Below are 17,996 nucleotides of genomic sequence, written 5' to 3' on the forward strand. Positions count from 1 at the left end.
CACCAGATAATATGAAGAGTTTTTGTGTGTGTTTGAACCAGAAAATGCTGTACTTTAGTTATTTCATTGCTATAACCACAATGAATGTCTGTAGTGGGAGTCTAAACCTTCTGAACCAGTTAAAAAAAAGTTCTTTCCTCAAATCTGTGTTTTGGCATGTAAGTTTCACCATCCCACCTCTCTCTTCTTCCTCAAACTTATACTGTATACAACACTAATGTCTCATATCAAATGTAACTGGTCTGTAGAAAAGACTTTACAACCTGAAAAAAGAGACAATGCACGTACTTTTGTAAACCAAGAAATTATTTTTTTGAAAAACAAAAACCTGTGTTTCTGCAGCCATCTTTCCCACACATTTGATTTAATGGGGAAAGCAAAACGGCTGGGAGAAACCCCCAATGACACATTTCTGTATTCTCACATTCAATCATGTCCGTAGTGGCTGCATGACTTCATCCACCGCATGATGCCTTTGGTATTTAGACTGCCTACTCGAGACCAACACCCACCCCCATGTTAATTCCTTGCTGCTTCTCACCCCCCTCTCTTTTTGACATTTTAGATGACTCTGGCCCTAGACTGAGCGCTCAGGCCCAGGCAGCGGAGGACATCCTGGACAAGTACAGGAATGCGATTAAGCGAACCAGCCCCAATGAGGGGGCTGTAGTGACCTATGACAATGCAGGTGAGAGTCTGTTCATGCCCCCAGCCATCATAGTTTTCAAGTAATGAGGGGAAGAGGATGGCTGCTACCTGCTGCTAATGGGAGACCGCTAACTTTTCTATGCTCATTTGGTGGGCTGGGTTTAGATGCCATTGGAGATGGCGAGAGCATCCATGACTCTGTGCGGGACGACAACTTGCAGAACATATCCGCAGATGACCTTCCGGATTCTGCCAGCCAAGCAGCCCAGCCACAGGATTCGGCTTTCTCTTACAGGTAGCTTGATTGTGTGTGTGTGTGTGTGTGTGAGAGAGAGAGAGAGAGAGAGAGAGAGGGAGAGAGATGTTCACTGCAGTAGACAAAGGGACTTTGGGAAGAAGGCTAGATCCAAACACTGTCTAGGATTCTGTGTTTGGTGGAAATCCTCTGCCTCTAGCGTGGCAGTTAGAGTGTTGGACCAGGACTCAGAGAGACACCAGTTCGAATCCTCCAACTCTGCCATGGCCGAGCCTTGGGGAACAGCAGCACACTCTCACCCTAACATATCCCACAGGGTGGTTGTGAGGATAAAATGGGAGGGTGAACCACGTACTCTAATCAAAGCAAAGGTGAGGTATAAATGTAGGAATATTAATAAATGAGCCCAAACACTAAGGCTGTTCGATGTATAGGGGCAGACACGGCGGGCATTTAGCTCTATGCTGAATAACATTCCCTGCTTTTGGAAGCTCTGCTTAGAAATTCTCCAGTGTGTAACTTGAGAGTGGAAACTGCCTACTGGTTTTCTATGCTCTTCCATCACCATGAAGGCAAGTGACTTGAATTGCTCTTTTGGGGGATGGGAAAGGCCCTGTGGCATCTATCCTCCTCTCCTGGTGTATTCTTCCAGGGGATTTGGGGTTAGACCTTACAAAAATGGATTCCAACAAATGGCTCACAAAACAGTGGTACCTCTGGTTACGAACTTAATTCGTTCCAGAGGTCCGTTCTTAACCTGAAACCGTTCTTAACTTGTGGTACCACTTTAGCTAATGGGGCCTCCCGCTGCTGCCATGTGATTTCTGTTCTCATCCTGAGGTAAAGTTCTTAACCCAAGGTACTACTTCCGGGTTTGTGGAGTCTGTAACCCCTGAGGTACTACTTCCGGGTTAGCGGAGTCTGTAACCCAAAGTGTTTGTAACCCGAGGTACCACTGTATAAACTTCCTTCCTGTTGGAAAAGGGAGGAGAGCAGATTCGTATTAGACAATAAGCATTTTCACATGAGGTGCTAGAGTCCACCACCACCTCTCTCTTTTTTTAGGAGCCACTGAAATAAAATATATTGATTTTGGTGTTTATATGAAAATTCAAGGCAGAAATGAATATTTTCTCTCTCCCCCTCTGCCCCTTCCTCCCAGAGATGCAAAGAAGAAACTGCGGCTTGCCCTCTGTTCAGCAGATTCTGTGGCCTTCCCTATGTTGTCCCACTCCACGAGGAACGGCCTTCCAGATCATACGGACCCTGAAGGTAAAAGACCTCTTTTGACTTTTAGACTTCTTGTATAGCTACAACCACACTTAAAGCAAGAGGCACACTTGACACATGACACCACTTAGAAATGTGTAAAATTGCTGGAAATTTTGAAGCAGGGACAGGGTGGTGTTGTCCCCGTCCCCCCTGGAGGAAAAGTGGAAAATTTGAGAAAATTTATTCTGTTTATTGGATATCTTACCCACCCTTCATCATAAAGCCTCAGGGTATAAGTTATACAATGCTTAGAGCTATATTTTAGTGTTAATCTCTTTACTGTGGTCAATGAACCAGTGTTCTCTAATGCTAGTCCTACTCAGAGTAGACTCATTGAAACAAAAGGACATAACTTTTTTAAAAACAAAATTTTAATGGTTCTTAAATGAATACAGATACAATAACTATTAAACACTTATCCAGCAGTAAGGACATAACTAACATAAATCCTTTGACTTCAGCGTGTCTGCTCTGAGTAGGACTAACATTGGATATATAACTCATATCAAAGTCAAACTTATTTTACTTCTTTGACACACAGTTTGTCACTTAGAACGGGTTGGTAACATGAGTTTTCCATAGTGGGCCTTTAGGTATTACTGAACCAGATGTCCCATCAGCAACCATGACCAAGTTACCTGCTGGTAACTAGGCAGACCATTCTTCTCCAACCTGGTGCCCCTCAGAAATTTTGGACTATAACTGCCATCAGCCCCAGCAAGCATAATCAGTTGGGGATAATGGGAGTTTTAATCCAGCAACAGGTTGGGGAAGGCTGATATAGCGTGTGTATGTGTGTGTTAGTGTGAAATGTAGACTAGGAAGAGTATGAGAGAAAGCAAAGTGTTGCCAAATATAGTCTATCTCTTGTGCCCCGGAAGATGGCAGGGAGGACAGCAGGGGGCGATCCCACAGGGCCACAACTTGGGGGGGGTGTATTACCACAATTCTCCTTTACTCACTCGGTTTCCGCTCCCCCTTTCCACCATCTTGAACAGACAATGAAATTGTATGCTTCCTAAAAGTCCAGCTAGCCGAAGCCATCAACCTTCAGGACAAGAACCTGATGGCTCAGATCCAGGAGACCATGCGTTGTGTTGGCCGCTTTGACAACAGGACCTGCCGCAAGCTGCTGGCCTCAATTGCTGAGGATTACAGGTAAATCCCTTACCTTCCATAAGAACACAAGAAGAACCCTACTGGATCAGGCCCATCTAATACAGCAGTGGCCAGTCAGATGCCCCCAGGAAGTCAACAAGGGCAGCATTTTGTCTGCATCTCGCTCATATAAATTTGGGAGTAGAATTATGCTGTCACTTCTCATGGGGCAGGTGCTTTGAAGCCACCCTAAACAGCTTGGAGCACCTCCCCCAAACTTGCACTTTCCAGATGTCATTGAGTTGTACAACCCCTTTCTTCCTACCCCCAAATCCCAGGAAAAGGGCTCCCTATATTGCCTACCTGACGCAGTGCCGCCAGGGTCTACAGACCACCCAGGCCCATCTGGAAAGGCTGTTGCAGAGAGTCCTGCGAGACAAAGAAGTGGCAAACCGATACTTCACCACGGTGTGTGTGCGGCTGTTGCTGGAGAGCAAAGAGTCAAAGATAAGGGCGTTCATTCAAGGTAAGCCACTCCTGGCATTGTGCACAGAGATGAAATGGGATGTATGCATGCAGTGTAGGGCCAGGCACACTTTGGTTCAAAGATTTACTGGGTGACGTTGGGCCATTGGCTGTACCGTAGTGAATGGTCCAAGACGTATTAAGATAAAAGGGGTGAGGGGAAGACTCCTAATTGGAGGAAGAGTGGGGCAGAAATAAAATTTATTTTAGTCTGCCATTGGGGAAACCTTTGCTGCAGTTGGTTGAGCTGCTACGATGTTACAGAAGGGGCTTCTAGTCCCACTCGGTGACATCAAGCTGCTTGATGTTCTAAGGTTGGCAGAGAAGGCAGGAACCAGTCATGGAATAGGAAGCAGCGGGCCTATGTGGTATGTATTGCTGGTCTTGGTTCTTGTGCAGATCCAGTTAAACATTTCTCCCTTGGAAGTGCTCTTGGCCAGCTCTCGTTTGCAATGTGTGCAGGTTCTTTGCATAGGGAATAGTGGTGCACATGAACTGCCAAGTTCAAATGTCATGGCTTTCCTGGAGAAGACATGGGGATTGTAATTTTGGAGCGGCTTCTAATTCCTATGTTGTGTGTGAGGAGAGAGGGTGTGCTTCTCCCTCCCCAGCCCTGTGATTTCCTCCCTTTTGCTTTGTTGCCAAAGATTTCCAGAAGCTGACAGCAGCGGATGACAAAACTGCCCAAGTTGAGGACTTCCTCCAGTTTCTCTACGGTGTAATGGCCCAGGATGTCATCTGGCAGAACGCCAGTGAGGAGCAGCTCCAGGATGCCCAGCTGGCAATTGAGCGCAGCGTCATGAACCGCATCTTCAAACTGGCCTTCTACCCTAACCAGGATGGAGACATCCTGCGTGACCAGTGAGTGGGACATGGCTGGTTTCTTCAGGCTTGAGCAATAATGGCAGCAGAGGCCAAGCCACAGCCGCCTTTCCTTGTGTGCTTCCTCTACTTCTGTGCAGGCCCAAGTTTGCTTCTGGTTGTAGCTTTTTCAAATACCCTAATTCTGTTCCCTTCTGGTGCATTGCTTCCTTTGCAAGAAATGAGTGTTCAGTTTTCACATTTGTTCTGAACTTGGGGGTTTTGTTAGGGCTTTCATTTGCCAGCCTGAGGGCCACATTTAGTCTGGGAAACATTTCCGAGGCTGCATGCAAGTGGTGGGTGGAGCAAGTGGGCAGAACAATAGGTGTAAATCCTACCTTTGTACAATAGACTCTTTTTTACTTACCCATTTTAGAGGCATTATCAGAGTTCAAGGACACATTTCAGTCAGGCAAAACCACTCGGGGTGAGTGGAGGGTGTGGCTTGGGAAGAGTTCCAAGGGGCAGATTGAGAGGCCTGAAGGGTTGCACTGGGCCCTCAAGCCTGAGGTTCCCCACCCCTTCTGTATTGGGCCCAATGTACCTCTCCCTCCCCCCCCCCCCCCCCCCCCGTATATATACCCTGTCCTTAGAGGCAACAAGAGAGAAAATGAGGGCTTGAGATTCTGGAAAAGTGGCAGCCTTGCCAAAGCTTGGTCTCTTCTGTGCCAAAATAAGACAGGATAAACATGGATATTCTGATCTGTCTCTGAAGCTAGCTGATTGGTTTTTTTAATTGCAAGTTCTTGCGTCCTTCTTCAGTAACCTCAAAATGTTACTTTCACTGAGGCATTATATTTAAATACAATTAGTCGCTTAAGCCATACAAGTTATTGGGCTGATAGCCCAGACTCTTTTGTAGGACAGATTTTTGTAAGGGGTGCTGCTGCAAAGAACTGAAGTTTGCATAAGGAAGCCCTCTGCTACCTAACGGTGCTTGCTATGCAGAATCCCAGATTGTGCCATCTATATTACTTAAATTGTTTGGTTCTCCCCCCTCCCCCCTTTGTTTCTAGGCTTCTTTACGATCACATACAGAGGTTATCTAAAGTGGTGACTGCGAACCATAAAGCACTCCAGATTCCTGAGGTAAGTCCTTGGTGGTGCATGGCACCTGAGAGTAAGACTTTGTCTGAACTGTACCACTTGTGACTGAAGATGGCAGTTCATGATGGGGACTGTCACTGTAGTATGGGGGTGGGGGTTGAATTTTGCGTGCGCACACGCGCTCACACACGCGCGCGCGCGCACACACACACACACACACACAGAGCCAGTTTGGATATGCTGGAGTTGGGAGAAGCAAGAACTCTTCTCCCTAAACATTCAGATTGATTGTGTGGAAGTGATTGTCCTGTATGGTTGAAAGTTTGGCCATGTGGCTGTAGCTCAATGGCAGAGCATCTGCTTTGCATTCAGAAGGTCCCAGGTTCAATCCTTAGCATCTCCAGGAAGGGCTGAGAGAGACTTCTTGTCTGAAGCACTGGAGAGCCACTGCTGCCAGTCAGTGTAGACAGTGCTAAGCTAGAGGCCATGCTGTGTGCTTGTGAGCTTTAATGCTATTCCCTTTCTGGGCTTGGGGATCAGATTAGGCTGAAAAGCACCCAATAACTCAGTCTTAGTTCTGACTGAATTGGTAAGTACATGAAAGGGTTTGCATCACTTAATATTTGCTGGTACAAGTTTTTCTCCGCACCACAGTGAGGTCTGGAAGTAGTAGTAACCGTCCTGTGGCTCTAGCTTTTCTAAGTGCATCCAGTCCTTTTAGGCTCAATGGATAAGTAGTCCCAGCAAGTCCATATGTCCCATTCTTATCTGGCAGCATGTGGAAGCTTCCTTGCCTTTTGTGTGCTGGCTCCCTACAAAGTCTTCATTGTTTCGTACCAAAAAACCAAAAAGATCAGTGGTTAGAATCAGTGCGGTTTTGAAAGTTTCAGTCTGCCATCTTGATTCAAAACGGGGCTCTGATTGTTTCCAACCGTGGGTGAACACTTGCTCCTGGATCTCAGGAATGATCACACAGAATTTGTTTACGATCCAAATACAAAGCAAACAGGAAAGTTTTCAAAATACGTAGCAGGTGTTAGTTATAATATCGCATAACATTTGTGTAGAGGTCTCAAGCATTCGGAGCACATCACACGCAGGTTCTAGTTGTAATATTTCCAGCAACCCGGTAAGGTAAGTCAGTGTTAGTATTTCCCAAATTGCAGACTGAGGCTCCAAGGGAGAGCGAGTGTGCCTTGTTTGAAGCCTCCTAGTGAGTTCACAGCCGAGGTGAGATTTGAACTGGGGACCTTCTGATTCATAGCTTGGCCTTTTAACCGTTACGCTACACCAATCACAGGTATTTTAATAAGCTTGCATGTTTACCATGTGCAGTATATGTACACATTGCTGGATGCAAGGGGTTAATCGTGTAGACATTTTCTCACCCTCCCTTTTATAAACACTGTACTGTATTGGGCTAGAAGCAAGTCTTCTCCTTTCCTTGCAGGTCTACCTCCGCGAAGCACCATGGCCATCAGCACAGTCTGAGATCCGCACCATCAGCGCCTACAAGACCCCCCGGGACAAGCTGCAGTGTGTCTTGCGGATGTGCTCCACAATCATGAACCTGCTGAGCCTGGCAAACGAAGATTCTGTTCCTGGGGCAGACGACTTTGTCCCTGTGCTCGTCTTTGTTCTCATAAAGGTAAGGCTGATGTCCCCACACAAGAGCCTTGGGCCTCTCTCGCTCATGAAACTAACTCAGACTGCAGACCGTTTTTTTGTTTTTTCCCTACATGAAACATTCTCTGCAGGTGTCGTAATTTTTTAAAAGTGAACCAGCCTGGTTCCTGCCTGCTCTGCTCTTTGTTTGCACTGGGGGAGTATTCAAGAGACATGGCTGAGAGTAACACAGTCCATCCTCCTGCCCCTCTCTCCCATCTGCCATTTTGCTGCACCTGTGGGCTAGGCTTCAAGCCTGTGACAAAATGGGACATTTGTTCTCCCAACTGCAAGGTGCAGGTCTGTGCACAAGAGAGATGGCTTTCCACACCCAAGAGCCATACACAAGTCATGGGGGCTATTGGGCGCTCCTTAGAAGAAAATATCCAGTAGGTATGGAGCAGGATATACTGTTTTAGGCTAGTCTCCAGCACAGTCCAGATGGCTATAATAATAGAATTGTATTTTTGGAAGGGACTCTCAAGGGTTATGTAGTCCAACCCTATGCAATGTAGGAATCTCAACTTTTAAAGCTACCCCCCAAAAAAACTTACAATTCCCAGCGCAAACTACTGTTCCTGTTATTCTTGGTTGTGGGGGATGCTTTACATCAGGCATCCCCAAACTTGGCTGTCCAGCTGTTTTGGGACTACAACTCCCATCATCCCTAGCTAACAGGACCAGTGGTCAGGGATGAAGGGAATTGTAGTCCCAAAACAGCTGGACAGCCAAGTTTGGGGAGTCTGCTTTACATGTATGCTGTGCCTTACCTACTTCTGGCTGGTTCAACTGCTGTGGCAGCTATTATCCAGTGGCTGGACCAGGTCTTGGGACGGGGGTGCGTCATTGGTGAAAAGAGTCTGCAACAAGCACAGTGCCTCCACCTGTTGCTTCACTTAATCCTGCCTTGGCAGGGGCCACAAGGTGGCATGTATGGCTTAAGGTCCTTTGACTTCTTCCAGGCCAGAGGTGTGACTCCTCTGTACCCTTTTCTCATGACAGGGTTCAATTAGGGGGTGTTCAGTGTCTTTCTCTGGAAGGCCCTGCCCCTCCTGTGCTGCGTGGTGTGTGGTCCGTCTCCATCCTTTGGCTCTGAGCTAAACCCCGACAAACCATCTCTCTTTCTATGAGGGAGAGAGAAGGGGCGCAGAGGGCCGGTGATCAGCCCTTTCAGTGCCCCTTCTTTCTCCCTTGGCCAACATTATCTTCTGGGAGAGAGGGACACAGTTCCTCCCTCCCTCCCAGCATATCCTACCCTACATATTATTTTTTTGAGTGGTGGGGAAGAAATGAGATTATAATCTAGGTTGCAAGCAGAATAAAATTGGAGGTGGAAGAGGGAGAGAATTGAGGTGGAGAGCCTGCATTTTTGGGGGGAGGGTGTACCCTAGCTACTGCCTCCCCCCTGTAGTAAAGTGGTTGGAAGGGGGCTAAATGCCTCAGCCCCTTAAGGTATCCTTGTTCATGGGGACCTCACCCCAATCCTTCTGGCCACCTGCACTTTGCTGCTGCTGCCGCCAAGGAACCAAGCGCCGCCATCTTCCGCCTCAGAAGGCAGGTACCTTACCCATTACTACTTCAGGTGGCAGAATGCGGGGGGGGGTAGTGTGGTGCCCTCAATATGTTGTTGGACTTGAGCTCCCATCATATATGATGATTATTAACTGCTTGATGCCACAATAGGCTTCTAAGCAGCTTACAAGTATAAAAACCCATTGCACAAACATTAAAATATAAATACTCTTACTTAAAATGCACAACAAAACAATACCATTAGAACAACACAGTAATTAAAACAGGAGTCTCAGTTTGAGACAGCAAAGGAATTGCCTGTGTAAACAGGTGTGCCTTCAAAAGCAGACGGGATGCCCATGCAGATGGGGACCTCTCCTATTTCAGCAGGGTGGGCATTCCATAACATAGGCACCATGGTGAAAAAAAATTATGCTGGCTAGGGCTGATAGGAGTTCGAGTCCAATGGCCTCTGGAGACAACAGGCCTGCCAACCGTGACATACATCTCCTCCTCTCTGCAGGCCAATCCGCCCTGCTTGTTGTCCACTGTCCAGTACATCAGCAGTTTCTACGCCAACTGTTTAACTGGAGAAGAATCCTACTGGTGGATGCAGTTCACAGCGGCAGTTGAGTTCATTAAAACGATAGACGAGCGCAAGTAAACTCCAACCCAGCCAGCATCTCTGCTGAGAACCAAATGGCTCACAGAGGAGGACCTTTATGAATGTATGACGCCTGGTCTCTGCCCATCAGGCTACAGGAAAACAAAGAGAGAAGACCTCCATGTGTAAATACTGTAAAGGAGTTCCAAGCATTTTCAAACAAACCTTTACTAATTGGACTAATTCCAGCAGGGTGGTTTGAGGTATTATTTGGGTTGTGTGTGTGCTTCCTTTTCTTTTTGAATCCTCTTTCCCATAGAAACTAGCACTGTGTCAAATCATAATAAAAATAAAAGGGACCACTTGTTAAAGTATCCTGGAATCTCCAGGCATTTTTTCTGCTGCCACAACCTCCATGTCAAAAAAATTTTTTCCTTAACAGTTTAGTTAGAACTTTTTAAAAACTTGGTGAGTGGAGAGAATAAAGGTAAGCACTTTCTAATGATCTTTATTTACGAGAATTCATTTGTTTTGTTGAGACGGAATGCACCAGTCACAGAGGAGAGTTTGCAGCAAGTGAAGGGGTCAAACTTGAATCATGAAAGAGCAATGTATTTATTAAAATGTAAATGCTCACCAAATGGTATACTAAAACTGGAAGATATTCATATGGCCTTTATCATAATTAGCACATTCTTTCTAATTTTGGACAGGGCATTAGAGTTATTCATCTGTTGCACAAAAGAGGTGATGTTTAAGGGTTTATAGGGGGAAGCGGGATTGCTTGAAGAGAATTTAAAATATAAGCGAAAGAAACATCAATAACCTTACGTTTGTTTTGTTTTTGTTTTCCTTCGGAAATACTGTGTATACTGTACAAACCCGAAATGGAACTTTCCCCCTATGAAACCAGAATCTGTAATATATATTTTGATTATTCGTATTAAAAGCATACATCAAGCATTTGGGTGAAAAATTTTTTGTGTCTTTTGGCTTGTCATTCTCTTTGCTGTTTGTAGTTTTAAACTGGTTGTATCTAGGATAACACTCCTCTTTCTTTTTTCAGTAAGAAAACAAATATATAGGGGGGTTATTATACAAATTATGGGGCTGCTTTTGTGTGTTTAAAAGCAGTTGGTTGAGGACTAGGCATAATCTCTGGCTATCTTGGAGATGTGGGGTGGGGGGAAGCAGAGAAGAAAATGGGGAATTGGGGTTGGGGGGAGGTGGAATGAAGTATCCAGGATGAAGGCCAGGCTGGCTGGCTGGCTGGCTTCCTGTACACCAGGACTCCACAGATCATTTCTTACTTATATAGTGCTATCTTTCTACAATGACAGGGCATGTCCCCATCCCAAGGAGCTTACAACCCCAAGGAGCTTACAATATCTATGTTTATAGATACAAAGGGATATAAGAGAGGAAGTGTTTTCTTAATTAGAGAGAAAAATAAGTAACTGTGTGTGTTTTGCTTGTACATTACATAATTATAAATGGACTATGATAACCCCCCCTTCCCCAGTGTAACCTTAGCCTGGGGAGCCTGTGATTTTCCAGATGTTATGACTCCCAACTCCCATCGGCCCCAGGCAAGGATGGCCAAGGATGGATCAACCAAGGATGATGGGAGTCAAGAGTCTAGCAACAGCTGGAGGGTCACAAGTGAACATGTAAACAGGCCCCAGAGTTTACAGCTGTGTTTTCTTTGACATAGCAAGCTCAGCTCGGACCCTGCCTTTGGCACTCTCACCACGACACTTCTGCCTGTGGGTTTGATCAAACTTGTTGCTGCACATATTGGGGGAAAGAGCTAAAGTGTTGTTTTCCTCTTGAGTTTTACAAGTTAAAATATGATGGATTGTACAATCAAGGCGTTGTCTCTCAGTGGTAGAGCATCTGTTTTGCATGCAGGAGCTCCCAGGTTCAAACCCCAATGGCATCCAGGTAGGGCTGGAGAGACTCCTGTCTCCAAAACAGTATGGTTGCTTCCAGTCAGTGTAGGCAATACTGAGCTAGATGGACTGAAGGGGTTCTCAGTTTCATGTATACTGAGTAGCAGCACCTCTCCAGGCTTTCAAGCAGAGGTCTTTGTCATTATCTGAGTCCCCCTTTCTCTTTTTGGACAGTATAGGAGAGGGTTGACGAACCTGCTGCTCTTCCAATGCTGTTTGACTCCAACTCCCATCATCCCTGATCCTTAGCCATACCAACTGGGACTGATGGGAGTTGGCATCTAACAATAGGAGGACCAGGCGTTCCCCACTTCACTGCACCCAGAGGCAGAGAGCAGGGTTCCTTTGTGTGTGATGGCCCAATTGCCACCCATACCTTGTTTTCCAGGAATAAAATTCTTAACAGGTCCTTCAACTCTTGTGGATAAATGTATGTTGGGTTAGTTTCTGGTGAGCCACTGTTTCGTTTCCGCTTTAAAAACAGAAGCATGAACGATGAAGGCTTAAAAGACAGAAGCATTGATATCTTTTTCAATCGGCACATTTCACTTCTGTTTCCGAGACTGTCGGCCATTTAGCCAGCTGCTCTATTTCATGTTCCTGAATGGGATAATCAACATCCTCATACATAGCTTGAAAATAGGAGACCCAGTGGTCAGGTGGAATTTGTGTGGATAGAAGGGAAACAGCCTTGGGGGAGCCGGAGGTAACCAATTTCCAAAATAGTGACTGATTTTTCCCCCTTTGCCGTGCTAATTACCGGTAGGTTCGACCAGCATTTTCTGCTGTAGGCATATTTTTGGTGGGTTATTAGGGCTTTGTATTCTTTTATTAGCGAGCGGACAGAAAGATAGGCACATTTGAATTTGATCCAACCTAGTTTTTGGAATGGTGACTGCAACTGTTGCTCAGAATGCAAAACGTTTGCTGTGTTCCACAAGAGCCCTCAGGGAGGCTGTGCAGTTAAATCACTGGTGTCTGGCACAGAATTGAACATATCAAAAACCTTTAAAAATAAAAAAAATCAAGTTTCTAGCCCTTGCAATGGAAAAATAAAGAGAGCTTGCTCTCACCAAATATTTGAAGATGAGTTTGTATGCTTCTGTCATCCTTGTCAGCTGCCTGCTTTGAGTGGTACCATGCAGAGGAGAATCCTACAGTAGAGTCAGAATCTGTGTGTTTGTCTGCCATGGTACTGGTAAGAAAATGTTGCAGCGTATCCTCAATAACTGTTTCTGTTTAGCCAGGCACCTCTCTTTCCAGCATGCCATTCTGTTACCTAGGCTCTTGTTTACTACTTTTCTTTTCCAGCTGTCACTCAACATTCTATTGCTACTGAGAATGCTCTGTTCTTATTGGGCTGCTTTGTTTGGGGGGTGTCCTTTTTATTTTAAGGAACTATTTGTCTTCTACAGACCTCGCAGATACCTCTTCTTTTCCTCAGTGGATCGGTTTGGTTATTAGAATATTAAAACTGTAGAAAATGTCACATTTCTGTCCCTAAGGCATTGGAAGGGGAGGGAGCAATACTTAACTTCTTTGCACAAGAGCCAGGTTCACCCTTGGCCAGAAGTAGGTGGGAGTAGTCACACACCCACATGCTTGCAATGCATACAGTTTCCCCTCCTCAATTCCTGCAGATCAGCTTAGGAAAGCAGCTGCCTCTTGGGGGATTTCCCCCTTCTCCAGTCACTTGCAGACTCGATATTTCCAGCTGAGATTCAATTGCATACTGGCACTGCAAACTCCAGATTGTGAAAGAAGTCTTGCATGACCCACTTCTCTTTCTCGGCAAAGATTTGACTTTCTGCAATAAGGAAGAAGTGATTGCAAAATATATAATATAATAATAAAATTATCCAGTAGCACCTTAAAGACCAACTAAGTCTCTAAGGTGCTACTAGACAATTATATATATATATAATTATATATATATATAATTATATATATATATAATTATATATAATTTCAACTGCGTCAAACCAACATGGCTACCTACCTGATTGGAAAATGCATAGTAAAATGTGGGACCCTTGCTTTGATTCCACATCATCTAACCTCCCCACAGACAAATCGGACTAAATGCTCATTTAAATGGCTAATGTTATTTAATTTACCTGCAAACACTTGATAAGCATATAGACTGGAGGCACCCCCCCTCTCTCTTGGGGTTGTATCAGTGATGTTCCCTGAACACTCTCAAACACCTCTTCCTCCCCTCTCTACAACACACATACCTCAGCTGCTGACACTGCTGTGGGACTCTTTCCATGATCTCAGGGCTCCAGCATTATCAAAACTTACGCTGGACTACAAGAGAAAAGGGAGGTGTTTTTCTGAAAGCCCTATCCTTGGCAAAGACCTGGGCATATTACCTGTGCGTGCCTTGAGTGACATCTAGTGGCCAAGTTTCTGTACTACCCTAGGGCTCCCCATTTAGTATGATGGCTTGACCTCTGTGACCTTAGGCGCTGTTAAGAGCATAATAGAATCTGCTGGATTAGGCTAATGGCCCAACTAGTCCAGCATCCTGTTCTCACAGGGGCCAGCCAGAGTCCCTAAAGGGAGGCCCACAAGCTCGAACCAAGCACATGAACATCTCACTTCCTGCAAATAGTATTCAGAAGCATAGAGCCTCCAATAGTGGAGGCAGAGGATAGCCATTGTGGCTAGTAGCCATTTAAAGTGTTATCCTCCATGAATCTGTCCAACCTGCTTTTAAGGCCTTCCAAATTGGTGGCTGTTCCTGCTGATGTTAGTTACTTATACATCACTGCCTCCTGCGGGTCTGAGTTTCATAATTTAATTGTGCCTTGCTTGAATAAGTCTGAATCTTTCAACATTGGATGTTCCTGAGTTCTAGCATTATGAGAGGGAGGAATAAAAATTTCTCCTATTCACTTTCTCCATGTTATGCATCATTGTATAAACTTCTATCATGTCCCCTCTTCCTTGCCTTTTTTTCCTTTTCTTTGCTAAACTAAAAAGTCCCCAATGCTGCAACTTTTCCTCCTAGGAGAGCCACTCTCCGCCCCCCGCCCCCGATTATTTTGGTTTTCCTTTTCTGAACCTTTCCCAACTCTGCAAGATGCTTTTGGAGTGAGGCAGGCAGAATACCCAGTATTCCAAATGCAGTTTTGCAGTTGTATACAGTGGTACCTTGGGTTAAGAACTTAATTCGTTCTGGAGGTCCATTCTTAACCTGAAACTGTTCTTAACCTGAGGTACCACTTTAGCTAATGGGGCCTCCTGCTGCCACTACGCCGCCACCACGCAATTTTTGTTCTCATCCTGAAGCAAAGTTCTTAACCTGAGGTACTATTTCTGGGTTAGCGGAGTCTGTAACCTGAAGCGTCTGTAACCCGAGGTACCACTGTATATCAACATTATGATATTGGCAGCTATATCTTCAAGTCCTCTTCTAACGGTGTCTAGCATGGAGTTTGCCTTTTTCACAGTTGCTGCACACTGGGCTAACAGTTTCATCAAGCTATTGACTACAATCCTAAGGTCTCGTTCCTGATCAGTTTGCCAGTTCAGCCTCCAATGTTTCTACATTCACTGGTGATCTGTGAAAGAGCTCCATACTGAGTATTTTCCTTATTTTTGGTTGTTCAAAACTGCTGGGGTTGTGTGTGTGTGTGTGTGTGTGTGTGTGTGTGGTGTACGATTTGTCATTTCAGCCAATCCCGGGCAGCTGACCTTACTGCACCTGGCAAAGCATTTTGCAAAATGCTGGGCCTGAGTCGTGCCAATCTCCTCCGCCATGGCAGCTCTCCCCACTGCCTCCACTCCTGCCGTAAAGTCCCTGCCGTGTGATTGACCTTGAATCTCATTCGCTCGCTGCCGGCATTTTTCATCCCCTGGAAGATGGCGTTTGGGGACCTTTCCATCATTAAGTGGATTTACAGCAATTTCCTTATGTGTTTTCTCCAAGGGATTGTGTTATGAGAGGCACATTAAATCTCCATTAATACCTCATTATCCCACAGATAAGATTACCATGATAATGAGGCAGAAATTCTAATTGTCTCACTTCTTATTGTGCCTTTCATTAAATCATATACCTGGAAGCGTGAACAGGAGGAGGGGTGTTCTTGAGCCAACAAGCCCCTGGGAAGGCCTACAAACACACATATGTACACACCGCTCCAGGTGTTTTGGGTGGATGGGGGTCTGCACAGAGGGGCATTCCCACAGAGCACTAGTGGATTCTCTGGGATCCATTCCTTAACGGTTTAAGAACCGTTACCTACGTAAACCACCTCTGTTTACGTATTCGAGGGCCAGGGCCAGCAAGACCATTGGGCCTAGGGAGGCAACTGCCTCAGGTGGCAGAAGTTGAGGGGGTAGCAGCAGCAGCTCCTTGACTGTTCCCTCTGTAGGAGGGCAGGAGCTGGAGTGCCCTGTGTCAGCAGCCCTTGTGTGGGCTGGGGGATTCTGCTATTGCTATCCTGATGCCAGCAATGAAGTTTGAGTCAGCTCTCAGTAGAGTCACCATCTGAAAATGGGAGAGGGAGAGGGTGGGCACCATATTGTCCTTTGCCTCAGGCCGCACAGTGTCTGGGACCAGCCAACATTCAAGTGTAATAAAAGTCATAAGAGCCCTTCCAGACATCCTTTTCATTGTGCATTCATGATGATTTGTGCTCGTAGGACGATCCCACTTTTGAAATTGCTCTTGGACTTGCCGGTCTGAAGGTTGGCAGTTTGAATCCTCGTGATGGAGTGAGCTCCCATTGCTCTGTCCCAGTTCCTGTCAGCCTAGCAGTTTGAAAGCACCCCAGTGCATGTAGATAAATAGGTACCGCTCCGGCGGGAAGGTAAACGGCGTTTCCATGTGCTCTGGATTCCGTCACGGTGTTCCGTTGTGTCAGAAGCAGTTTAGTCATGCTGGTCACATGACCCAGAAAGCTGTCTGTGAACAAACGCCGGCTCCTTTGGCCTGAAAGCGAGATGAGCACCGCAACCCCATAGTCGCCTTTGACTGGACTTAACCATCCAGGGGTCCTTTACCTTTTACCTTACAGTAACATTGGCAGAGCACTGCAGAACTACTGATAAAGTGGAATGATGCATTGATGGTCCAACATGAATCCACCATAAACGCACTATGTAGCAAAAACATCCCCAGTCTAAAGTGTCCATAAGTCTGTTGTGAAGTTTGGTTTCACGACACTTGAGATTTTGCCATGCTCCCTCCCCACAAGACCTGCTAGTTTTAGTCAGCCTCTGCCGACAAGCTTCCAGATTTATCTGTGTTGTGCCCACCCCAGCTTTCTCTCATCTGCTTCGCTCCACCTACCAGGTTTGTATCCACCTAACTTGTACTCAGACCCATTGAAATCAATGGACCTGCATTAGTCATCTCTATTCATTCCAATGGGTCTAGTCTAGTCTAGTTGGACTAATGTTGGATGCAGCCAATAGTATTTCTTTCAGGCTGGACATTCCACTCGTTCTCATTGATCTAAGAAGAGAGAGCAGTGGGGGTTCGGGCTTCAAGTTGCTTTGCCATTAGGACCCTGGGCCACAGGGTTGACAACCTGTTTTTTTAAAACAGGTCCTGCTCCTGTGCCTTGAAGTTTGCTGCCAAGGTCTTAGGCTGATTATGTTACTTTCTAGCTTGGAAATGATGCTGCGTGGCAGGGAATCTTGGCTGCTTACTTTTAAAAGTATTCTGTCTTTCTGATCATGGCAGAGGTGCTCCCCGCTCCATCCCAAAAAGGTGTTATTGACTAAGCACAGAAACGGAGCACAGAAAAGATGGTAGGCTTGAAGACAGGTAGAGTCCAAGCTCTTTGGAAATCTGCTGGCTGAGATAAAGCAAATGTGTTGCATGCAGGAGGTTCTGGGTTCAATCCAGGGCATCTCCAGGTAGGGCTAGGAAGGCTCCCTGCCTGAACCCCTGGAAAGCTGCTACCATGCAGTGCTAAGCTAAAGACACTGATGGTCTGGCCATGTATGAGGCAGTTTTCTACATTCTTACACACCCCACATGCCCCCTCTGGTAAAAAAAGAATCTTAAGAGTCCTTTGAAAAGAGTCATTTTCTGCCCAAAGCACCTCTGCCAGTCAGAGAATGCATTGCTGGGCTAGATGGGCCAATGGTCTGAAATCAACACAAAGCAAATTTGTTAAATATTCAACAAGAATCTCTATTCCCTGAAGTTTGCTTTGCTTGCTTTTCCCCCGCCCCCAAGATGGGGGAGCAGGGGGATAATTCCAGCTTCTCAAAGACAAAGTAAAATATAGGCGGCTTTATATGGCACTACTGTGTCTTCAAAAGCAGCAAACCAGGCTGGTATTCAACGGGTGCAGCCACTGCTTGCATTGAAGTGACATGATTGCAAGTTACTGCTTGATGTGCTTTTGACATTTGGTTATTTGTAAATTATTGTACGTATGTGTGTGTGTGAACATATCATATCTTATCATCATATCATAACATACTTTATTATAGATTTTGTTTCCGTTACGTTGCAAGCGACCAGTATGGCAGCCTAATTTTTTTCCTTTAAAAATACTCCCCCCCCCCCCATCATTTGTTCATTTCA

The 17,996-nt window shown here is 45.7% G+C and overlaps 1 protein-coding gene across 21 annotated transcripts in view; it reads left to right on the forward strand.

Moving 5' to 3' along the window:
• The window catches only part of GAPVD1 (GTPase activating protein and VPS9 domains 1), a 50,497-nt gene extending 40,046 nt beyond the window's left edge, over positions 1 to 10,451 (forward strand). For 18 of the 21 annotated variants that reach the window (XR_014543987.1, XR_014543988.1, XR_014543990.1 and 15 more), the window contains 9 exons: positions 566 to 688; positions 814 to 943; positions 2,067 to 2,176; positions 3,175 to 3,334; positions 3,613 to 3,800; positions 4,447 to 4,660; positions 5,677 to 5,749; positions 7,158 to 7,355; positions 9,408 to 10,451. Coding sequence is in view for 15 of the 21 variants with exons in the window: in XM_083596927.1 (XP_083453053.1) it covers positions 566 to 688; positions 814 to 943; positions 2,067 to 2,176; positions 3,175 to 3,334; positions 3,613 to 3,800; positions 4,447 to 4,660; positions 5,677 to 5,749; positions 7,158 to 7,355; positions 9,408 to 9,548 (1,337 nt within the window). In the remaining 6 variants the exon portion in view is untranslated. Of the gene's footprint in view, positions 1 to 565; positions 689 to 813; positions 1,764 to 1,801; positions 2,177 to 3,174; positions 3,335 to 3,612; positions 3,801 to 4,446; positions 4,661 to 5,676; positions 5,750 to 7,157; positions 7,356 to 9,407 lie in introns of those variants that run through there. The other 3 variants (XR_014543986.1, XR_014543989.1, XR_014543992.1) reach the window with 2 other exon arrangements.
• The last annotated feature ends 7,545 nt before the right edge of the window (positions 10,452 to 17,996 follow it).

This window comes from Podarcis filfolensis, assembly GCF_964270895.1.
Source record: "Podarcis filfolensis genome assembly, chromosome: Z".
Lineage (NCBI taxonomy): Eukaryota > Metazoa > Chordata > Lepidosauria > Squamata > Lacertidae > Podarcis > Podarcis filfolensis.